This window comes from Vigna unguiculata, chromosome 8, assembly GCF_037176805.1.
Source record: "Vigna unguiculata cultivar grain cowpea cultivar isolate G323 ecotype 2 chromosome 8, ASM3717680v1, whole genome shotgun sequence".
Lineage (NCBI taxonomy): Eukaryota > Viridiplantae > Streptophyta > Magnoliopsida > Fabales > Fabaceae > Vigna > Vigna unguiculata.
In genome coordinates this window covers 40190860-40213383 of record NC_140799.1, presented here as the reverse complement: position 1 = coordinate 40213383, position 22524 = coordinate 40190860, and the positions used below count along the sequence as shown (strand labels likewise).

General features: G+C 26.3%; 3 protein-coding genes across 3 annotated transcripts; all 3 read left to right on the top strand.

The window, feature by feature from the left end:
* The first annotated feature begins 181 nt into the window (after window positions 1-181).
* LOC114194609 (DNA/RNA-binding protein Kin17, conserved region) lies at window positions 182-2581 on the top strand. Its single transcript, XM_028084947.2, has 2 exons — window positions 182-379; window positions 1226-2581. The coding sequence occupies exon 2, from the start codon at window positions 1233-1235 to the stop codon at window positions 2436-2438; it is 1206 nt and encodes a 401-aa protein (XP_027940748.1). The 5' UTR covers window positions 182-379; window positions 1226-1232; the 3' UTR covers window positions 2439-2581.
* A 1595-nt stretch (window positions 2582-4176) lies between these two features.
* Window positions 4177-7055, top strand: ACD32.1 (alpha-crystallin domain 32.1). The gene is made up of 6 exons (XM_028083726.2): window positions 4177-4433; window positions 5053-5166; window positions 5268-5520; window positions 5675-5789; window positions 6186-6350; window positions 6855-7055. Exons 1-6 carry the CDS (start codon window positions 4341-4343, stop codon window positions 6895-6897), a joined length of 783 nt encoding a protein of 260 aa, XP_027939527.1. The 5' UTR covers window positions 4177-4340; the 3' UTR covers window positions 6898-7055.
* Window positions 7056-9288: 2233 nt separating this feature from the next.
* On the top strand, window positions 9289-10279 carry LOC114193221 (AT-hook motif nuclear-localized protein 17-like). The gene has a single exon (XM_028082940.2). It carries the CDS (start codon window positions 9499-9501, stop codon window positions 10099-10101), a length of 603 nt encoding a protein of 200 aa, XP_027938741.1. The 5' UTR covers window positions 9289-9498; the 3' UTR covers window positions 10102-10279.
* Window positions 10280-22524: the final 12245 nt, after the last annotated feature.

Here is a 22524-nt window from a genome sequence, read left to right as displayed (position 1 = left end):
AGTTAAGGAGTGTGATATTAAAGAATTAGACAATGAATAAAGACTAAAAGAAAAAAGAAAGAAAGATAAAACTAGATAATGATAATTTAAAAAATGAAATAGAAAAAAAAACAAGATAATGATAATTTTATAAATGAAATAGAAACGCGACTTTTGTACACTAAAATATGTATACGATTCTCGTATATGGATATGGTCACAAGTGTATTATAATTTAAAAACCTTTTCTATACCAATCCCAATCCCTTTCGCAGTTTCTCCCGATTCCCCTTATTCGCAACCTGCAATTTCCTCGAATCTAGGGTTTCTGGCAATTGTAGCTGCCGTCTCCGCAGCAAGCCACTGCTCCCGCCACCGCCGGAATTGTTGCCACTCTCAGGTCCGTTTTCTCTCTCTTCTCTTGTATATGTATTCGTGGAATGAATGAAATTTTATCGTCTGTAATGGTAATGTTTTGATGGGAAGGTGTAGAATGATAGAAGTGTGTTTCGAGTAATCAGGATCTAATCAAACTAGAATAGGATATTGAGCCAAAATGTTGGAACAGAGGTTTGGGCAGAGTGTGTTTGGAAAGCCATTGATTTAGTATTCGAGTCGTGGTGAGAATCAAAGTAATTGAGCTTAGTGTTGTTTTGTGGTGGTTTCCTTTGGGACTCTTTGACGGTTTATGACGAGCTTCAACTTTTACTGTTTTTTGTATTCTGATCAAAATTCAGAGAATGTTCACTGTATCTAATTATTTGATGTCAGTGCTTGCCCCAAATTACTTTCCTTTTCTTGTTTTCTATTGCTTTCCGAATTTTAGTTGTCGTTCAAATGCTGTTTTTATTGTGGACTTCCTCCCTCCCTTCAATGTAATTTCAGCTGTAAGGTGACACTGGGTAGGATTACTGATTTTGTTAGATCTGAGTGTTATATCCAAATTGGTGACGAGGAGAAATGAGTTTATTTGAAGGATTCTAATGAACATGTCAGGGAAAGTAAAAAGTGAAGTTGTTTATTGTATGTTGATCTAAAACTCTAAATGTATTCGTTAGTTATTTTATCTAATTCTTTAATACTGATCGTAAATAATTTGCTTCCTGTTTTGCAATGCTTTACGAATTTTAGCTGTTATTGGAATACTTTTTTTATTATGTACTCCCACCATAACAAATTTCACCTGTAAGGGGACACTGGTAGGACTACTGATAATGTTTTGTTTGATCTAAAATATTACATCCAGATTCTTGATGGGGAAAAATGAGTTTCTCACACCAAAAGCAATTGCCAATCGAATCAAAGCAAAAGGACTGCAGAAGCTTCGGTGGTATTGCCAGATGTGCCAGAAGCAGTGCCGAGATGAAAATGGATTTAAATGCCATTGCATGAGTGAAGGGCATCAGCGTCAAATGCAAATTTTTGGACAAAACCCACACCGTATAGTTGAGGGCTATTCCGAAGAGTTTGAGAGCTCTTTTCTAGAGCACATGAAGCGCAGCCATCGATTCAGCCGTGTGGCAGCCACTGTAGTTTATAACGAATACATAAATGATAGACACCATGTTCATATGAACTCCACCCAGTGGGCAACACTTACTGAATTTGTCAAGTACTTGGGTCGAACTGGCAAATGTAAGGTCGAGGAAACACCCAAGGGATGGTTCATTACATACATAGACAGAGATTCAGAAACCCTTTTCAAGGAGAGGATGAAGAATAAGAGAATCAAGGCCGATATGGCAGATGAAGAAAAGCAAGAGAAGGAGATCAGAAAACAGATTGAAATGGCTGAGCAAATGATGCAGCAGCCTACTCCTGAGGCTGATCAGCCTTCAGATCAGCCTTCTGAGCCTCCAAGGGAACTAAATATGGAAGATGGAATTAAGATAGGGTTTTCTCTTGGGTCTTCATTGGTTAAACAAACGGTGACCAAGGAAAAACGTGAGGCACCAAGGGTGGTGTTTGAGGAGGCAGATGAAGAGAAATATGGGGATAGAAATCCTGGAAACAATTTGAAGAGGAAAGAAAGTGGTGGTGGAAAATCAACTTTGGAGGAAATGATGAGGGATGAAGAGAAGAAAAAGGAAAAAATCAACCGGAAGGATTACTGGTTGCATGAGGGAATTGTTGTTAAGGTTATGAGCAAAGTTTTGGCAGAGAAGGGTTACTACAAGCAAAAGGGTGTTGTGCGGAAGGTGATTGACAAGTATGTTGGGGAAATAGAAATACTTGAAAGTAAGCATGTGCTCAGAGTTGATCAGGCAGAGCTTGAAACTGTGATTCCACAAGTTGGTGGCCGTGTAAAAATTGTCAATGGCGCGTACAGAGGATCAATTGCGAAGTTGTTGGGAGTGGATACAGATAATTTTTGTGCTAAGGTGCAGATCGAGAAAGGACCCTATGATGGCAGAGTGCTTAAAGCTATGGAATACGAGGACATTTGCAAAGTAGCCTAGCGAGTTGGATGGAATTAATAACTCAGTGGTTTGCATTACTTGTAGTGTTCGTCCTTATGTATCTTTGTCTGGTGTGTCATCCTTGTCGCACGAACCATCTTCATTATCTTATACTGGATATGCAAATTCGAATTTTTCAATAACTCATTCGTATAAATGTTTAAATTAGGAACCTATATGCCAAAACACTAATATTTCAATAACCCATTTAAGTATTTAATCTTTCAAGAGCCCAATTAAGTATTTAATTGTTATCTTATATCGGATGAAATCACGGATGATCAAGTATTTCTAAAATCTCAGAAAAAAAAATCATAAAATTGTTTCATAATTATCTTTTTTATTAGTAATTTTTCTGTCTTCTCAAGGCTTAAGATACTTTATGTCTCTGTATGTCGTGACTCACATTATCATCATGAAATTTTTGTTCACGTGTCTTAATAGGTAAAAGTTCATATTTTTAGAAGGCATATGTAACAAACATTTGTTATTGTGTGCGAAAAAAAAAAATGAGCCCAAGTTTTCTTGAAAAAAGAAGCCTGTTGCTGCACAAAATATATATATGCATACACGAATCGTGTATTTTTTAAATAAAGAAAAGTCTTGATGGAAAATTCAAAGTTAAAAGTAAATAAAGAAATGTGATATTAATGAAAAAATACAGTTTTTTTAAGTAAAAAAAAAAAAACTGATAACCTTGTTTATTGTATGCTTTCAAAAAATTATAATAAACTATGTAACGTACTTATTTTTTTAACAAAAGAAGAAAAAAACGAGGTTAAAAAAATCTACATAAAATGATAAAAGTATAACTTTTAAAAAATTGGTATTTAATTTATAGTATTTGTTTGATTAGAGATGTCAAAACAAGTTCAAAATCATGATTAATCCGGCTTATCACAACATTGATGGAATTAAATTAATGAATTAAATGAGTTTAATTTGAATCGAATGTGATTTGGCTTGTAATTCATTAAAATAATTTTTTATTATAATTATTTATTAATTCTAATTATGTAAGTCTACTCATCTCTACAAAAACAAGTTATAAGGTGGCGTTTACATTAAATATTAATTGGTGGTTCGAAAGCGGCTCAATAACAAATGAAATAATAAATTTAACAAACATAAAATTTTGTTAAATAAGTTCTAAATTATAAGTGTGATACCATGTTAAAAAAATAAATTTTAAGTCAAACTCAACCTTTCAAAACCAAATCGTAAGATAAGGTTTGAATCTACATATATACTCTATATTGATTTTATCTTTAGTCGACGTAAGACTTCCAATAATAATGTTTGAATAATTTAAATGTTTAATTTTTTTTTTCAAATTATATAAGTTTCAACAATAATAATAATGTTTGGTGAAACAATGAATAATTTGATTCTATTACTATAAAAGATGAGTCAAATAAATCCACTTTGAATATATTCTAACAAATATATAAAATAAATTTAAATAACTTCTTAAAATAAAGTAAACCGTATTAACTTAACTCATGTTTAGCTTAATCCAACTCAAATGTATTGAGTTTGTTCATTTAACACCTAATCATACATATTTAATACAGTTATATATTTGCTATCTTATATATAAGGTTATAATAATAATAATGATAATAATAATAATAAATAAATAAATAAAAATAAGTTAAAATGCTACAGTCCAACTCTGAAACAGAGTGATATTTTGGGTGCCATTGGACTCCAGACATAAAATCTGAGTGACATTATCTTGAGTTTCACAAAGATATTTAGATTGAATGTCCCCACCAATGTTGTTGTCTTAGAAATATCTTCCATTCACCAGTGACTGTCTCTGCATATATTGTTGATCCTCTAATGCATGCTGCCTTATCTCTTCAGCTCAAATATTGGTGAAACATTGTATTGCTACAAATGGAGACTGAGTTGGTGAAACGCAGAATTCACATGATCGCAGCCCACTTTGCTCCCAAGGATGATACTTCAGCTACACATGTTCTGCCAATGGTAATAATTTTCTTTCTTTATTTCCATTTACACTCTTTTATCTTGTTACTTTGTGACAAGAATGGAATCTGAATCCAAATTCAATTATAGGTTTTTATGACACATGGGAATTGTAAAGGAGATAGATATTGCTAAGTTGGGAAGGGATAATAAACTTGCTATGTTTATGTTTATTGGTTTGAAGATTTGGAAATATGACCCTTATCAAATGATTGATGTCACTGTAGCTTTGAGTAAATTCTGAAACATCACTTATAGAATGTCTGGTTTTCTAAGGTTTCATCAAGCTAGTATTGCATATTTTTAGTATGGTGAAGGGTTTGTTTGTATCTTGAGATTCAGGATTGGAAATATAATTGTTTAGATTGGTCTTTTCTTTTATGATTAGCTTAAGCAATAATAAGTTGAACATCATCAAATCAATGTATTTTTGAAGCTTTTTCTTCATCTCTGTCCCCTTTTGAAACATAGTGTTTCCTTAATTCTGAGACACTAGCTACACCTTCTATATATGTTCTTTTAACAGACTACAGTATTTGTTTTATAGCTTCTGGTTTGGAATTTCTAATAATCTGTATGTGCTGTCCTTTTTTTTTCTTGAATATGTGTTCAACATCAGAACTGCAGTGGAAGTCTGAATTCTGTGCTCCGGAGATGCGATAATAAGGTGTATTTTGCACGCCAAGCATCTTCTTCTCTTGGCTATTTTATGAGGCAAACTTCAATTGAAGAGGTACTTAAAGTGTTCTTATTGTTTTGAAATACTCCACAGTGTTCTATTTACTTCTCCTTTTGGTAAATGATTCATTTCTCTTTGATACACAAATTTTTCAGGGTGGCTCAACTTTTGCTCCTAAAACTCATCATGGTGCTGGTGCTGCATCTGAATTCGCTTCTAATGCAAGAGCACCATGTTTTGCTAGACCTGCGATGGCAGAATCACTCTCAAAAAATCCACTGGTCCAATCACTGACTCCGGAGCAGGGCTTTGATACACTTGAACCACCTACATTTTCCAGGCCAAACAGACAGATCAGAGGAGATCAGTTACATTCTGAGAAGAAAACTAGCTATTCTGAAATTGGTGGTTAGCACTTTTGAGCTCAGAAAAAGTTATTTCATGTTATGTTCGATGATTAGCTATGACAAACAGAAGCATATAAATTGTTTGAATTATCGGTGGAACTTTTTTTATGCTGTTTGTCAACTGCTAAATGATCATTGTGAGTATACTTGTGCAGGAATTGAGTGGTCTCCAAGGATGGATGTTGCAGAATCAGAAAGCAAATATGTTATCACAGTGGAAGTTCCAGGTGTTAGTATCAGTGACATAAGAGTGGAGGTTGATGATCTAAAGTAAGAAGCATATCTTATATTATATATATATATATATATATATATATATATATATATATATATATATATATATATATTCCTCCCCTTATACTAATTATTATGGTATTAAGCATTTAGTTCTGTCTAATCAACAATAGCAAGGGAATGTTGAAGAAAAGGATAAGGCTTTGTTGGATACTACTTTTATCTGAAAGTCATTATTGTGTTTGGAGTGGTTCTTTCATTTGTTATATATCTTTTGAAGTACATGACCTCTTTTCTTTCTGATAAAAGAGGAATATGTGAACTGTGACAGGTTGTGTGATCTTGTGTGATCGATGAATTTTGTAATGTCACCATAACTGAGATGTCAAAGTTCATAATAATGTCTAACATGATCTTATTTGGAACTGACAGGTTGTGTGTCAAAGGTAGACGCTCTACTAGCTCTTGGACAATTGCTGGTTGTCCAAAGGCTTCATTTTCTTCATACCATCGGAGGGAAATATTATATGGACCATATGAGGTGGTGTGGCAGCTTCCTTCTGGTGTGAACAAGGACAGAATATCAGCTGAATTTTTGTGAGTTATATCTGTGTTATGCATCTGTTTCTTAATGTTAACTCATGATTGAAAACTCTTCTAATTTGGTCTATTGCATTATATGATTTGTACTCTTTTTAGTAGTTTTGGTTATTGGATCATTAAATGATTATAGTAACACAAGATGGTGAATTAAATTGTAAGCTTGAAATTCAATTAAATAACTGAAAAATCTGTTGAATATCAAACGTTCTTGGCTAAAATGGATGATTCACTATTGCTGAAACTAGATACTGTGATGATGGTTTTTACTTTTGTATTTTAAGTACAGAAAAGCTGAATCTATGCCAATGTTAATGCTTTGCTTGGCATCTGCAACACTGTCATGGATTTATGATCCATAAATTTTTCAAACTCAATGCAGAAGCTATTTAATTCATAACATCTACTCAGAAAATACCTTTTGTGCAGAAGTTCAAAGATATGTGCTTTACCTTTATACATTTGAAGCTGATGATTTGTTGTTTCTTTCTCCATTTTCAGGGATGGACTTCTACAAATCATAGTTCCTAAAATCTTAGTATGAGTGAGAAATATTGATTTATAGCACATATATATGTATACGTATATTCATATAGATATAGAAGCAAAGGGTATTCTGCATGAGTCATGTCATGCCTTATATATTGTAATGTAATGAAGAGATAATGAATTTCATATACACTTTTATTGCTAGACAGAAAATTTTATCTTTGAAAATTTAATCATATTATTTTTTGTTTTATAATGAGTAGCTGAAGATTAAAGATAAACCAGATAAGAAAACAATGACAGTATGCAGTAAAATCTGCTTAAAAGTTAAAACTCTCTTGAATGTCAAAATAAAGAAATATTGGATTTTGAAAAAAAATTATTCATAAAAATTGAACACAGAAAATATTTATAATAACTTAGAGACCATGCTTAACTTGGAGAACAAAATTTGACCCCACAATTTTGAAGCTTAGTTTTATATTTATACTATGTTTAACAAATAGTTTATTAATCAGCAACAGTTACCTTTTAAATATATTTCAATAATTTATGATTTTTAACTCTTGGACTTGGATTTAATGTGGTCAAAGTTTTTTCTGAACATAATAATGTGGTCAAATTAAGTACATTTACTGTATTCAATGCTATTTAATATTAAACATAATGATTATTTATTTATTTTAACTCAAGCTACAGATGAAGGTGCACAATAAGGCAGTTTTATTATGAAACTGTCACTTTCATCCCTGTTAGTCAAAAATTAACACAATATATTACTCTTAATCTAATTACTTTCTTTATTGTTTTAAATTTAATAATTGTATTTTTCCTTGTAAATTTAATCCTAGGGCCTAACGTAAATTTTTAAATTCCTTCACTATTAGCTAAGAGTAATGTCTTATTTGGAATTTAAGTTGGCATAAGCGAATCAAGCTAAATTTGAAAAAAAAAATTAAAGCAGAAAAAATAATTAGATTTATAAAAATATAGAGAGAAAATGAGTGTTTATCCATTGAAAATTAATCTATCATTTTATGAGGCTATATTTTAATTAGCTTTTCACATCATGCAATTATCTCAATCAAAATTTATGTGGCCCTTCCCTCCTTTTTGTTTTATCAATTCCAAAATTAAATTCATTTTTTATGTGAGTTACATGGTACACTTCCACATGTAACAAACATGAATTGGCTCTTTAAAGCAATCGAGAAAAAAAAAATTAGCCATTGATAATAGCTTTAACAGTTCATACTTTAATTTATATATTTTAATATATATATATATATATATATATATATATATATATATATATATATGATATTGTGTGTGAGTAATAATTATTGATTTTTTTCTGATTGATATCCGGTATAGTCATTTTAGACTCAAGAAGATAAATCAAATTAAAAAAAAATGTTAGATGTTGAAAATAATTCCTTGTTATTTTCTTTGTTACCATATATTCCTTGTACTCATTTAAAAATCATCCATTTTTAATTTTATACGTAATAGTTTTAAGATAATATTACTCATTTGGTTTTTATACTTTAATAAATTTTACCTTCTCATTTTCTTACTTAAAAGTTATATCTTTTAATCATTATACATATTAATTTTAATATATTTAGTTCCAATAGTTTAGATGCAAAAGAACTAAAAGAGACTAATTTTGTATGTATAAGAACTAGGAGAAAATTAAAATTGATAACTTAGACTATGAGGTAAGGCTTATACAACTATAAGAACTAAATGATTAATAAAAATTTATGTATATGGACTATGAGCAAAACTCACCTTTAATATGTTTCATGTATATGAAATCTCTATCTTTTCTTTCTCTTTCACTTTACCAAACCACTTAAGTTTTGTATAATTACCAACATAGCTGATATAGGAAGGTTCATAGGAGAACTTGATCTTTCTTTATTATTATATATGTATATTAGTATATCAATAAAAATGTATTTTTATTACCAACTTTTTCCTTAAATAAAAAAATCATAACTCTTAAATATGCATGCAAAAGCCCATGGTTTTTGTTTCTTGTAACTTGGTCCATGTGGGCCTCATTACTTTTCTTGATTCTCTTTTAAAATGCAAAACCATTCTATTGATTATTAAGAATAGTTAAATATGTTTATAATTTCTAATTTTACGTGAATTTGAGATTCGTTTTTTCTCAAAATTTGATATATTTTTATTTTTAAACTTTAAAAATAAATGAATATAGTTATCTTAACTTAATATCATTAATTTTTTTGTGTGTTAAATGGTGTTCTAAGCTGATATTTGAGTTGGAACATATCAAACAGTGTAAAGAACTTAAACACAATTTTGAAAAACCATTTGACACATAAAAAAATTTAATACAATTGGACTAGGAAAACTATATCTATTTATTTTTAAAGTTTGAAGACCAATCTCTATTAATATATTGTAACGACGAACAAATTCCAATTTCGTGTCAAGATTTAGAAACTACAAACACGTTTAACCTAATTACAAACTATCTACAAAGAAACATCTAACAAAATAATTTCCTTTTTATCAACACACCCAATATATTCCTCCTTTCTCTTTCTCTCACTCTATATATCCAATTCAACATCCCTTTCTATTTCAATTCTCACATGCATCCTCCTTTTCTACCTTAACAATGGTTCAACCAAGTGATGTAACTCCCTTATCATCCACCCCACTTTCTTCCTCCGATGACAACACCTTTGATGATGCTATTGATTCTTCCTCTCATCCAAAATCATCCTCTTCCTCATCATCAAAGAGGGCACGTGGTAGGCCTGTGGGCTCCAAGAACAAACCAAAGTTAACCCTTCTGATGAACCAAGACAATGAGCATGTCAAAAAACCTATTTTCATTCAAATCCCTAAAAATTCTGATGTGATTGAGACACTGATCCAATTTTCCTGTGATTACCAAATTAGCATCACAATTCAAAGTGCATCAGGATCTATTCTGAAAGTCTCTCTCCGTGACAATGAATCCATAACTTCTACTTTCATTGTTTATGGACCCTTCACATTAGTTTCCCTCATTGGCACTTGCATAAACAACAACTCTTATACTGTTTCATCATTGTCTAATCTTGACACTGCTTCTTTCTTTAACATTTCTTTCTGTTCAAATATAGGTCAAAGCTTTATTGGGGTTGTTGGAGGAAAGGTTATTGCAGGTGATGATGTTGTTGTGGCTGCTACTGTTTTCAACAACGATGAAAATAACCAAAGCGAAAACCAATGATGATCATGGAAAAAAGATAAGAAAGGTTATTATTCATGTCATCTAGATGACAATTAAATAATGTTAAAGCTCCATTAATACTTATCTTATAATGTAAGTGTTACTATGAATAGTGGTTTATTATTTTCTTTTTTAACTTTTTTTTTATTATTTTGAAATGTCAAAGATATTTGTAAAAGCATGGTAGTTTGATGCAATAAATGTTTTGATGCACTTGTTTGTGTCTGTGATTCTTGCAACTCTTTTTATTGTTGAGCTTATGTTGTAAGTGATGATGTTAGTTTCGATGTGCTTTTAGATTTGTGATTTTGAAATTCCATGAAGAAGACTTATTTTGAAATCTAAATCTTAAAAGATATCGACAAATTAAAAAGAAGAAGAAGAAAAAAAAACAATTCACCAATTCGTATAGCTTGAATGGTTATTCTATTTTTTTCAATTCAGAATTGATTTCACCATTCATTGATGCAAAGTTCAAATACTTTTTATTTTTATTTCTTATATTTTTAGGACTTACATTTATTTTACATTGATTTTTTTTTCACTTATAAATATTTAAATTTTAAAATCTATATTTATTTGGGCCCTTCTATGTATATGTTTTTTTTTTAATTCCCTATAGAGTTTAATGTGGTCAAATTTTTTGTAATGATCAAATTAATGTGGTAAAAGGAAAATTATTTATTATATTCAATACATTCAATACAAACATTAAAAAAATTTAAAAAGTTATTGCAATGGTAATAAAGCTACAAATAAAAGTGAACTTAAAAGGTAGTTTGATGGAACTGTATTCACAAATTGGTAAATAACATCATGATATAGTTAAAGTAGTCAACACGTTAACTCTATTTTTCTTTATTAAAACTTCAAATTAGATTATATTTCTCTTCAGTAGACTTAATCTTACAACCTAATGTAATTTTTTTTAGCTCCTTTATATTGTTTACCTTTGAGCAATGTCTTATTCACTACTTAGTTTTATCATAAGAAAAATCAACTCAAAATTTGAAAAAAAATAAAATTATAAAGGCAATATTCGACCAAAGCAAATACAAATATTGGAGAGAAAATAAGTGTTTAATATATGAAAATCAACTTGCTTAGAAAATGTTGGAAATATTTTATTATAATTTAAAAAATATAACTAAAATATTATCATAGTGTTATTAATAATTTTTTAGATTTTTAATTTGATGGGTTAATGTTATTTATAGTTAACGGTTATATTATTTTATTACATTCATTTGACTATTATGTCTTTTTATTGTTATCTATAAATATCGGTGCATGGGAAAAGAAACAACAAACATTGATTTCTCTTTTTTTTTTTCTTCTCTACATTATCTCTCACAATGATATTTATGAGGTTCAGAGATCCTTTGTTACACTTGATCAATATAATGGATTGTTGTATCTTGGAACATAATGTCTTGTCCTGTGCAGGGTGAACATTTTTTATCTGAGATTAATGTTATGCATGTCTCAACCCAAACTATTTCTGCCCCTTTCTTCAATTATTTTTTATTTATTATTGTTATAAGAATTGTTAGGTCTAATTAATATTATTTGATTCGTATATATATATGCTTTGATATTATTATTACTGTAATAATTATTTTTATATTATTCATATTTTTATTATTATTTGTTTAATTATTTTCTAAACAGTAGAATGTAAGTCATAATTTAATCCTTGGTGCTCATTTAATTATGATTTATCCAATGTAATGCCATATATGGTCGAAATGTGCAATATGTTTTGTCCAGAGACTTTGATCCTATCTTTCATGAAATATGTAGTTTTTTGTCTACAATTTTAATATATTTGTTTTTTAGATTTTCTTATTCATTAAAAATAATGTATTTTACTTTAGTTGTTTTAAAATTTAAAGAAGCAAGCTTAACAAATTAGAGGAACATGTGTTTGGAAATATAGAAAGTCAAGAAAAACGTATGATTGTGGGAAAAGATAAGTAGATAAAAATTAAAGGAAGAATAGTTAATTAATATATTTTTTGAAAATGAAAAACTATGGAAAGTTTCATGTAACAATATTAGAGGAATCTTTTTAATAATAGTTATTATTGATAAAAATTAGTTCAATAAATATTAATAGTAATAAAGTAAAATCATTAATATCATTTGACTAATCTCAAAATTAAATTCTAGAAAAACTACAATTCACTTTCTTTATATATTACAAACTTCAAAATAAATATATAACACTAATTAACACTTTATATATATATATATATATAAAGATTCTCTTTGAAAGTAAAATATATCTTTTCAATAATTATTATATATAATAAATAAATATTGTACAAACTCTTCCTAACGAAATTTTTTATTCAATTAAAAGTTGGTATGAGTAATATCTATTCTTTTAATTCATTTATAAAATCAAGAATAATTATATTTATATTTGTTTAGGCTTTTATGTGTATCTTTGTTTTAAATTAGTAAAACATTTTTATTTATATGATATTATGTTTTGAAATTTATTTATGTAGTTATAACCTCTTACATATTATTTAATATCGAATAAAAAATGTTTATCCTTTTGAAATTTATTTTTTTACAATATTATATTTTCTTAAGTGTTACTTTTAATATTGGCAAAATGAAAATATTTGAACAACAACGATATAAATACATTCGTAACTTAATAAAATTGAACCACAAATTTTATATTCACAAAAAGTATAGATTTTAACATAAAAAATAAATATAAATATAATCATGGTAATATCTTTTTAATGATCAACTTCAATTTTCTAATATATATATATATATATATATATATATATATATATATATATATATATATATATATATATATAAATTAAAAATTGATATGTGACTTCTTCAATCTGTCTGTACTCATTTAATTTTAATAATCATAAATTACACAATGTAAAATTCAAATCATAACTATTTCTTTTTTTTTTATACCTTAATGACGGTCTATCTTTCATATTAAACCTCATATCTTTCTCAACTTTAACTTCATACTTAAATTCTACTACACATAATTTTATTTATTGTAACTCAAATAATATATATATATATATATACATATATATATATATATATATATATATATATATATATAATTGGCCCACAATTTTATTTCTTGTAAATTGAACCTTGTGGACCAAATTAATTTTTCTGGCTCTCTTACAACTCACACCAAACTACTATACATTATTACACATTATATATCTCACAAAAAAAAAAAATCATCAAAGGAAACCATTTCTCTTTTATTAATATGCTTTATCTCCCTATTTATTTTTCTACTCTTTCTTCTCCATCACCTTATATATCCATTTAAATATCTTCGTCCATCAATTGTGAGTTAAATATATTTCTTAACTTGTGTTTAGATTGAAAGATAAATTTAAAAGAGCAAAAATAAGTGAATTTGATAGAAAATAAAAGTGAAATTGTTTGAAAAGTGAATAGAAATGAAGAAGAGGTTTTATAATTGATTTCATTGATATAATAAAATAATTTAAATATTTTTTTTTCCGTATTTTATCTTGTTTTGTGTTTTCCCCATAAACACTAAATACATATTTTTCTATCTACCGAAACAAACGGGACCTTAATAATAATTCAACTAATTGCTATTACTTTCCATCTCCATCTTATTTTTTATCCTCTAATAATACTTATTATGATATTGGATATTTTTATAACCAAGTATCACCACTATTTAAGATGACACATAACAACCACTGTTAAATATGACATACAATTTGTGATTAAAAGAAGTAATAATACCCTTTGTTATTATTAAAGACATGAGCAAGTAAAAAAAAAATTGATATTAATTTATTTCCTTATAAACTATTATTTGATTTTGGTACATTAATTTGATTTAATTTGCCCGTATCACTAAATTAGTATTATAGTTGAAAACTACGTCAAAATTTATTCTTAATGTTTCACTTCAATCATCACACTATTTTTACCTTTTATTTATACTGATATGATTAATATTTTTCACAGTTTTGTATACAAGCAATACAATCACATAGTTTAAGATTATAATAAGAGAAAATACATCTAATTTTTTCATATTATTATGTTGAGAATCGAAGACTTTATAATAAAAAATATCACTACTAAAAGACTCATTCCATGAATATTCATTGAGCAAGTAACATGTGAAAAAAAAGTAAAGAGTAACTAGTTAAATTTATTAATTGTAAGATAAATCATTATGCAAAAAGCCTTGTAAAGTATATAATTTTCATTTAATTAATGAAACATCATTTGAGAAAATATTTTGTTAAGAAGTATAATTTAAGCTAAACTCACCTACTATCAATCACTATTGGACCATCTTTATAATGTCTAGTCTCGTACTCAAGACTCAAAGTCCACATTTTAACACATTTCATGAATAAAAAAATGAGCAAAAATTGGATATCAAAATGCAATTTTTAATTTGAGAAAAATAATTTATGCATGCTTTGAATATAGAGGGTTTTGGAGAGGCTTCCACCTTCAAGAGCTTTTCAAATGTCATCTCTCTTTTATTCTCGTGTGTTTTTCTTTCGTTGTACTTGCATTCCTCTAAGATTTCAATTTATGCATGTGTCAAAGTGCTAAAGAAACAATTTGCATTCCATTTTTTCATATTCGAGCTCAAATTATATCATTGTTATTGATAAAATTTTAATAGTAACATATATTAGAAAGGGAAGCACATGCACCGTCTTCTAATTGTCATTTACATTAAGTTGATGCTCCACCAACTTCTTTTACCACCTTTGTTTTCAATTTTCACATTGCTCGAAATCCAAATGTGAATCTAAGTTCAACATTAAATAAAATTGAAAAAGATGAAAATGATATAAAGGATGAAGACTCATAAGCTTATTGTTTTAAAATTTTGGATTAAAGGTGATGTTAATCATTTGGACCATTTATTATACTTTTTATTCACACATACACGTGAGTGTTCATCACCGATATATGTGATTTATTTCAAAGAAATTGGATTATAACCCTCTTTTTCACAATAAATTTGAAAAAAAACTTTAACTTACTAAGGTATACACATACTTGCTATTTTTTAGTTAGATTTTCACATTATAAAATTATTTAACTGAAATTTTTTGTGGACCATATACCTCCTTTGCTTTTAACATCCAAATAAAATTCATATTTTAATGGACGGTTTGTTACATGGCACACTTTTGCATGTATTTTAATATGGTTGAACTTGGTATTTTTGTTCTCAAATTCTGTATTTCTTTTTTGGATAATGATATTTTGATTACTAAATTTTGACAACTTTCTCTTACAACATGAGGTGACATTTTCTAAGTGGTCTTGGAATATTGAAAATGAAAAAATTAAAAACCACTTAAAAGATGGTGGTAAAAGAAAGTTGTCAAAATTTAATAATCAAAAAATCATTTTCCTTTTTTTTTGTTTCACTTTTGAAAACCACATATGTTTTGTATCATTCTCTATTCCTTTTTTGACCAGAAATCATAACTCTCAGATATGCAATAGGCCCACAGTTATTCATTGTAACTTATCCTTATTTTCTTGATTCTCTTATAAAATATCTAAATCACTCTATTGATTATTACAACTATTTTAGAAAAAAATATCAAACAAAATAATTTATTTGTTACTAAAAATATTTCTCATTCTCTTTTTTTTTTTGAAAGGTCGTGGGTTCAATTGACGAAAAATAGCGACTAACATTTGTGGAAAAAAAAAAGTTCTCTCTCTACATATCCAATTCAATATCATTTTTCCATTTCAAATCTCACATGCATCCTCCTTTTCTACCTTAAGAATGATTCAACTATGTAATGTAACTCCCCCATCATCCACCCCACTTTCTTCCTCTGATGACAACACCATTGATGATGCTACTGATTCTTCCTCTCAACCAAAATCCTCCTCCTCCTCATCATCACCATGGGTTCCAAGAACAATGTACCTTATCCATGTTCTTTAGATGGCAATTAGAACATTGTTGATGAGTTCTATTTAAGTTTTTTCATGGTGTATTAGTTTTCATTAGTTTTTCTTTCACCTTCTTTTATTATTAAGTGTCATTAGATAGGTAAGCATGAGAATTTGTAGATTTATTTTTGGCGAAATCTAAGTGGTAGTAATGTTTTGATGGACTTGTTTGTGTTGGTAATTTGTGCAACTCTTTTTTATTCTAGAACTATTGTACGTGATGATGTTGGTTTGAATGTGTTCTTCAGTTATGATTTTAGAATTACATGCAGAATTTTGTTATATAAATTTTGAACAACCCGACAAATAAAAGAGAATTAATTATCAATTCATAGCTGGATAAGAATTAATTATGAATGAATAATTATTCTATTTTTAATATTTATATAACTTACAGTTATTTTATATTCACTTTTTTATTCATTTATAAATATTTAAATTTTAAAAAAATTTATATTAATATAGGCCATTTTATTTGTTTGATTTTAAAATCTCTTTATAGATAATGTGGTCAAATTTTTACGAATCAAATTAATGTGGTAAAAGGAAACATATTTGTTATATTCTATGGCATTCAATGCAAACATTAAAATTACTTTATTTATTATTGGGGAATCTCCGCATTGACTGGGTATAGATATGGGTATGGGAAATCCCCGACTTTTTCAATTGGGTACGGGGATGAGCATGAGGATGTACATGTCCCCGTCATAATACTCGTCCCCGTCATATCTTCATCCTTGTTTAAATTATTAAAATATTCAAAATTAATTAAGTAACCTTATATATATATATATATATATATATATATATATATATATACTTTCTATTTTTTATTTTTTCTAATTATTTGGTTTGTCATGAAATTCATTCGCATCTCCAATATATTTTTCAACTTATCATAACATTTATGTAATTATGTTAAAATGATGTATGTCAATTAATTTTTTGGTTAAAATATCTTTTTGGTCCCAATTTTCATCAAGTTTTTTCAAATAAGTCCTAATTTTGGTTTTGTGTTCAAATAGGTCCCAATTTTCGTCAATTATTTTCAATTGGGTCCTTTTTTGTTAACACCGTTTAAATCATTAACGGCCATGAACAGTGACTGCCACGTGTCATTTCATGGTTTTTTTGAATTTTTTTATTTTTATTTTATTTTTTATTTTTAAATTTTTATTTTTTTTAAATGTACACGTGTCAACCCAGGAGTGTGCCACATGTCACTTTGTGGTTTTTTTGAATTTTTTATTTTATTTTTTATTTTATTTTTTAAATGTCCACGTGTCAATCTAATAGTGTGCCACGTGTCAAAGTCAATATTCTATACTCAATTTGGTCCCTATATTTGTTATTTTTGTTCAATTAGGTCCTAATTTTTGTTAAGATTAACCAATTTGGTCCCTATAGAAGATGTGACCAATTTAATTTTTATATCAAAGTTATAATGATGTGAATTTTAATATATTAAATAAAGATATTTAATAAAAAATATGAATTTTAATATAAAAATTAAATTTGGTTTTAATTTTGAGAGGAACCAAATTGGTTAATGTTAACAAAAATTGGGACCTAATTGAACAAAAATAACAAATATAGGGACCAAATTGAATTTAGAACATTGACTTTGACACGTGGCACGCTACTAGGTTGACACATGGACATTTAAAAAAAAATTTAAAAAATTTAAATTTTTTTAAAAAAATTCAAAAAAAATTCATAAAAACCACGAAGTGACACGTGGCACACTCCTAGGTTGACACGTGTATATTTAAAAAAAATTAACAAAATTTTTAAAAAAAATTTAAAAAATTTAAAAAAATTCAAAAAAATAAAAATAAAAATTCAAAAAAACCATGAAGTGACACGTGCCGTTAATGATTTAAACGGTGTTAGCAAAAAAGAACCCAATTGAACAAAATTGACGAAAATTGGGACCTATTTGAACACAAAACCAAAATTAGGACTTGTCTGAAAAAACTTGACGAAAATTGGGACAAAAAATATATTTTAACCTAATTTTTTTTTATGTCTTACGTTTGAATATTTCTATTATTTTTTAATATTATTATTTATTGTATATTTTCCTTTCACCTGAGAATGTTTAATACTCTCAATTTAAGTGTTTAATAACATAAACCTTTCATTTATTAGGTAATATAAAAAAAAATTCTTTACTTTATTAATTTTTGTTTCATTTGAATAACTCTTTTGTTTTGCTAAAATAATTTTTATTGTTTCTCAACCATTGAGTATATATGTTGATATTTAAAAACTTTTCTTAAATCTCTAATGTATTTTTCATCTTATCATACCTTTAATTATACTGTTTTTTCATTAAGCGATTCTTTTTAATAGTCTCTCAAATTGTTTACAAGATACACATTTGTTAATTTTTTTATATTTTTATTTGTTGTTTATTTTCATCACATAGAATACTATTTTGATATATTTTATCTATTTATTTTTTATTTTCTAACTCATTATCAATCATACTGTAATTTTTTCATTGTAATTGTATAAATAACTTTTATTTGCTATAATATAAAAATTTAATATAATTGCCATGAATGTTTTTTTGTCAACATCCAACATATATTAGAGTTCAAAAGATACAAGATCTATGTTAAAATTTTATTATTATAATTATTATTTGTTTTTTGCGTCACTTTGATCAAATGATGTATTATAACTTTTATTAGTGTATAAAACAAAGATTCATTAAAATTTAAAAATTGAAGTAAACAAACATTTAAAATATATTTTAATTTGAATATTTGTTTTCTTTTTATATTTTTTTTTAAATATTTTTAAATTTTATCAACTAAATTTCATTAACGTTTGCAAATTCAATAAATGTTTTGGTTCTTATGAAATTTTATTTGGTATTCTAATCTAAAATGTAAACAATTATAATTTATTTCAAAGTATTTGATATCGAATAAACAAACATCCTCCTCATATTAAATATTTGATAATATTATGTTTAGTTTACTGTAGTTTTTTATTATTTTATAAAAAATAATTAAAATTAATATTGAAGTAGTAAGAAAACGTGTACGTGTATGAGTATGAGATTATACCCGTTACCCCATGGGGATGGGGATGGGATAAAAATTTGATACCTGTTGGGTTTGGATATGGGATAGAGATAAATATTTTTACGGAGATGGGTATGAGATAACGAAATTCGTCCCCATCCCGTCCCGTTGCCATCCCTCAGTGTATTTCTGCTGAGTAGATTTAACCTTATGTCATAATAATGTAATTTTTTTAGCTCCTTTTCTATTTAGCTTAGAGTAATATCTTATTCATTAAGTTTTATCATAAGAAAAATCTACTTAAATTTTAAAAAGAAAAAAAAAACTACGAGAGCCGATTTTCGACTAAAGCAAATAAAAACAATAGCGAGAAAATGTGTGTTTAATATGTGAAAATTAATATGCAAAAAAAAATTTGAAATAATAATTTAATCCACCTAACCCATTTAACTATAGTTTATCTAGTGACTAATGCATGTGTATAATACGATGGCAGAATTTGGATAAAAGTTGTAGGGGTGTCAGATTAATTTTTTTAAATATATAAATTGTTTTTATTAATTAAATAAATGAACTTTTTAATTTTTTTTTATTTAAATTATTTTTTCACATCGATTCACGAATGTATTTTTTAATTTCTAATATTTTTATTTTCTATTCCAATTTTAAACTATTCAACTAATTTATTATGTGTAATAAAATTTGTAATGCAATCAAGATATATTCATAACATTTTACAAATTTAAACTAAAAATAAAAAATTCCTAAATTTCACAATTTATAGTTATACTAATATGAGGAAAATTATAATCAAGTTCATGCCAATTTCATAAAAGAATTCTTAAAATTTTGATTAAGGTTCATATTAATTTGAGAAAAACATCGTAATAAGAATAAGAAAATCATAAATTTAAGATACATAAATCATAATAGAATATTAATTTTGATTTATGAGACATATTGTAATAATACATTCATCAATCTATCTGTTTTTCAGTATTTTTCCCGATTATCTTTTTATCTTTCTTTTTACTTTCATACTTTCTTGATAATTCACTAAAAAAGAATCTTATATACAAAGACAAAATCCTATTTTTTTTATTAATGAACATCCATCAAATTATTTTTTATTTTATCTTTTAAACAATAAAAATACATAAATAAATAATATATATAAATAAAATAATAAAAGATTTTCAAAACTTAATATATATATATATATATATATATATATATATATATATATATATATATATATAATATAATTTAAAATTAAAGACTTTCGGAAAAACCATTACTCTCTTTAGTCATAACCATGTTCCGCCGATGGTATCCTCTGTGTTATCAAATATATTATTTGATGTCTACAACATTAATATATTTGTTTTATGCATTTTCTTATTCATTAAAAATAATGCATTTTATTTTAGTTATTTTAAAATTTGAAGAAAGAAACTTAAGGAACTACCAGGGCATGTGTTTAAAAATATAAGAGGTCAAGAAAAACGTATGATTGTGGTAAAAGGTAGATAAAAATTAAATGAAGTAATAATTAATTATAATATTTTTAAAAGTAAAAAATCTCGGAAAAGATTCATGTACAATTTTAGTGGAATATTTTTATGATATTTATTGTGGATAAAAATAATTTCAATAAATAATAATAATAACAAAGTAAAACTATTAATATCATTTGAGAAATCTCTCGACTTATTTTCTAAAAAATCCTAATTATTTTTTACTTTAAAAACCTTCAAAATAAGCTTGGTTTTAATACTTTTTAAGAAAATAAAACAATTATGTTCATTGGTCATTATATATGACAAATAAAGTGACGCTACTAGAAAATCTTCCATTAAATATTAATTTTTGTGTAAAAAAATTATTAATCATTATAATAATCAATTTAAATATTAATTTATAAATAATAAATTATTATTATTAAAACAGTTATCATAAATAAAAAATAAAAAATTATAATTTACTTTTAAATTTGTTTTTAAAATTTAGTCATTAAAAAAATAGTTTATAAATCAATGACGAAATATTAGTTATTAAAGATCTGATTATCAAAATTAGCTTTTAAATTAATCTTTAATTAATTAATTTATAATTAATTTTAATTTTAATTTATAATAATAATTATTTTAATAACTAATAAATTTTTATTTTAATAATTTTTTATTATTAAAATTAATTATTATTTAAGATTTTTGTTGTAATATAATAATAAAAAAAATATGTTTAATATAAAAATAATTTGGAATGCTCGGTACAATTCAACGCTAGCGTTGATTTAGAATTTTTTAGTCAACTGAAATACATAAATATTAATAATATATGTTTTTTAAATTAAGTACGAATGAGAATAAGCATTTGTATATCTGTTCACACGTTCGTAAATGTCTCTTTTAAGTTATCAAAATAATTTTAACTTATTTTATACTGAATTTTATGTAATTATAGTTTTTATCTTTATCCAACAAAGTTGAGACATAAATTTTATACTCAAAATAAATATAAATTTAAATATAAAAAAGAAATCAAATTTTCTTTAATTTAATTTCATGGAGTTATCATCTCTACTAATTAGAGATAACATTGAACTTGTACATGTATATATTGTTCAGACCCATTTCAATTTTAACGAAAATTTTTACAGCTACAAATATGAGTATACATAATATTTAATTTTTAGATTAGGTATAGAGATCCGAATAAATATCTATGTATCTTCGTCCTATTTCAATACTCATTCCAATATTATTTTTTTTATCTACTTCTTACTCATCAAAATTTATTTATATTTTTTCTAGGTTCTTACGTAAATCAATATCTTGCATTAATTCTTATTATTATTTAATGAATTCCCACGCTTCAAAGTTATTTAACCAAAACAAACAATTGTTTTAAACTTTTTGTTCTTTAATTTAACGTAAACCTATACAAGAAGAAATACTTGTGATGAAATAAATAATATCATTAAAAAAATACGAAAAAATAAAAACCAAGACGTTGTCAACAATGATTAATATCGGAACATATGTAGAAAAGAAAGTTTGAAATATTCTTTCCCATTTATTCTCGTCTTCTAATGTTATTAATATTGGTCAGAAATATCGTTTACAGTTCTTGATTTTTGTTCTGTATTGGATTTTGAATATGACATCTGTCACTGCTATTAATTAAAAGAAAACCAAATGAAAAGGAAAGAGATAATTACTTCTATTTATACAATCAACTTTAGAGCACTAAACAAATGTTTAAAATGTGTAAATTCATTGTAATATATTTCTGTTTTTTCCTTGTTATTAAAATGGTGACCTTGGTTATATTAACATTTTGTAATAATCTTTTTGAACATATTAACATTATTTAA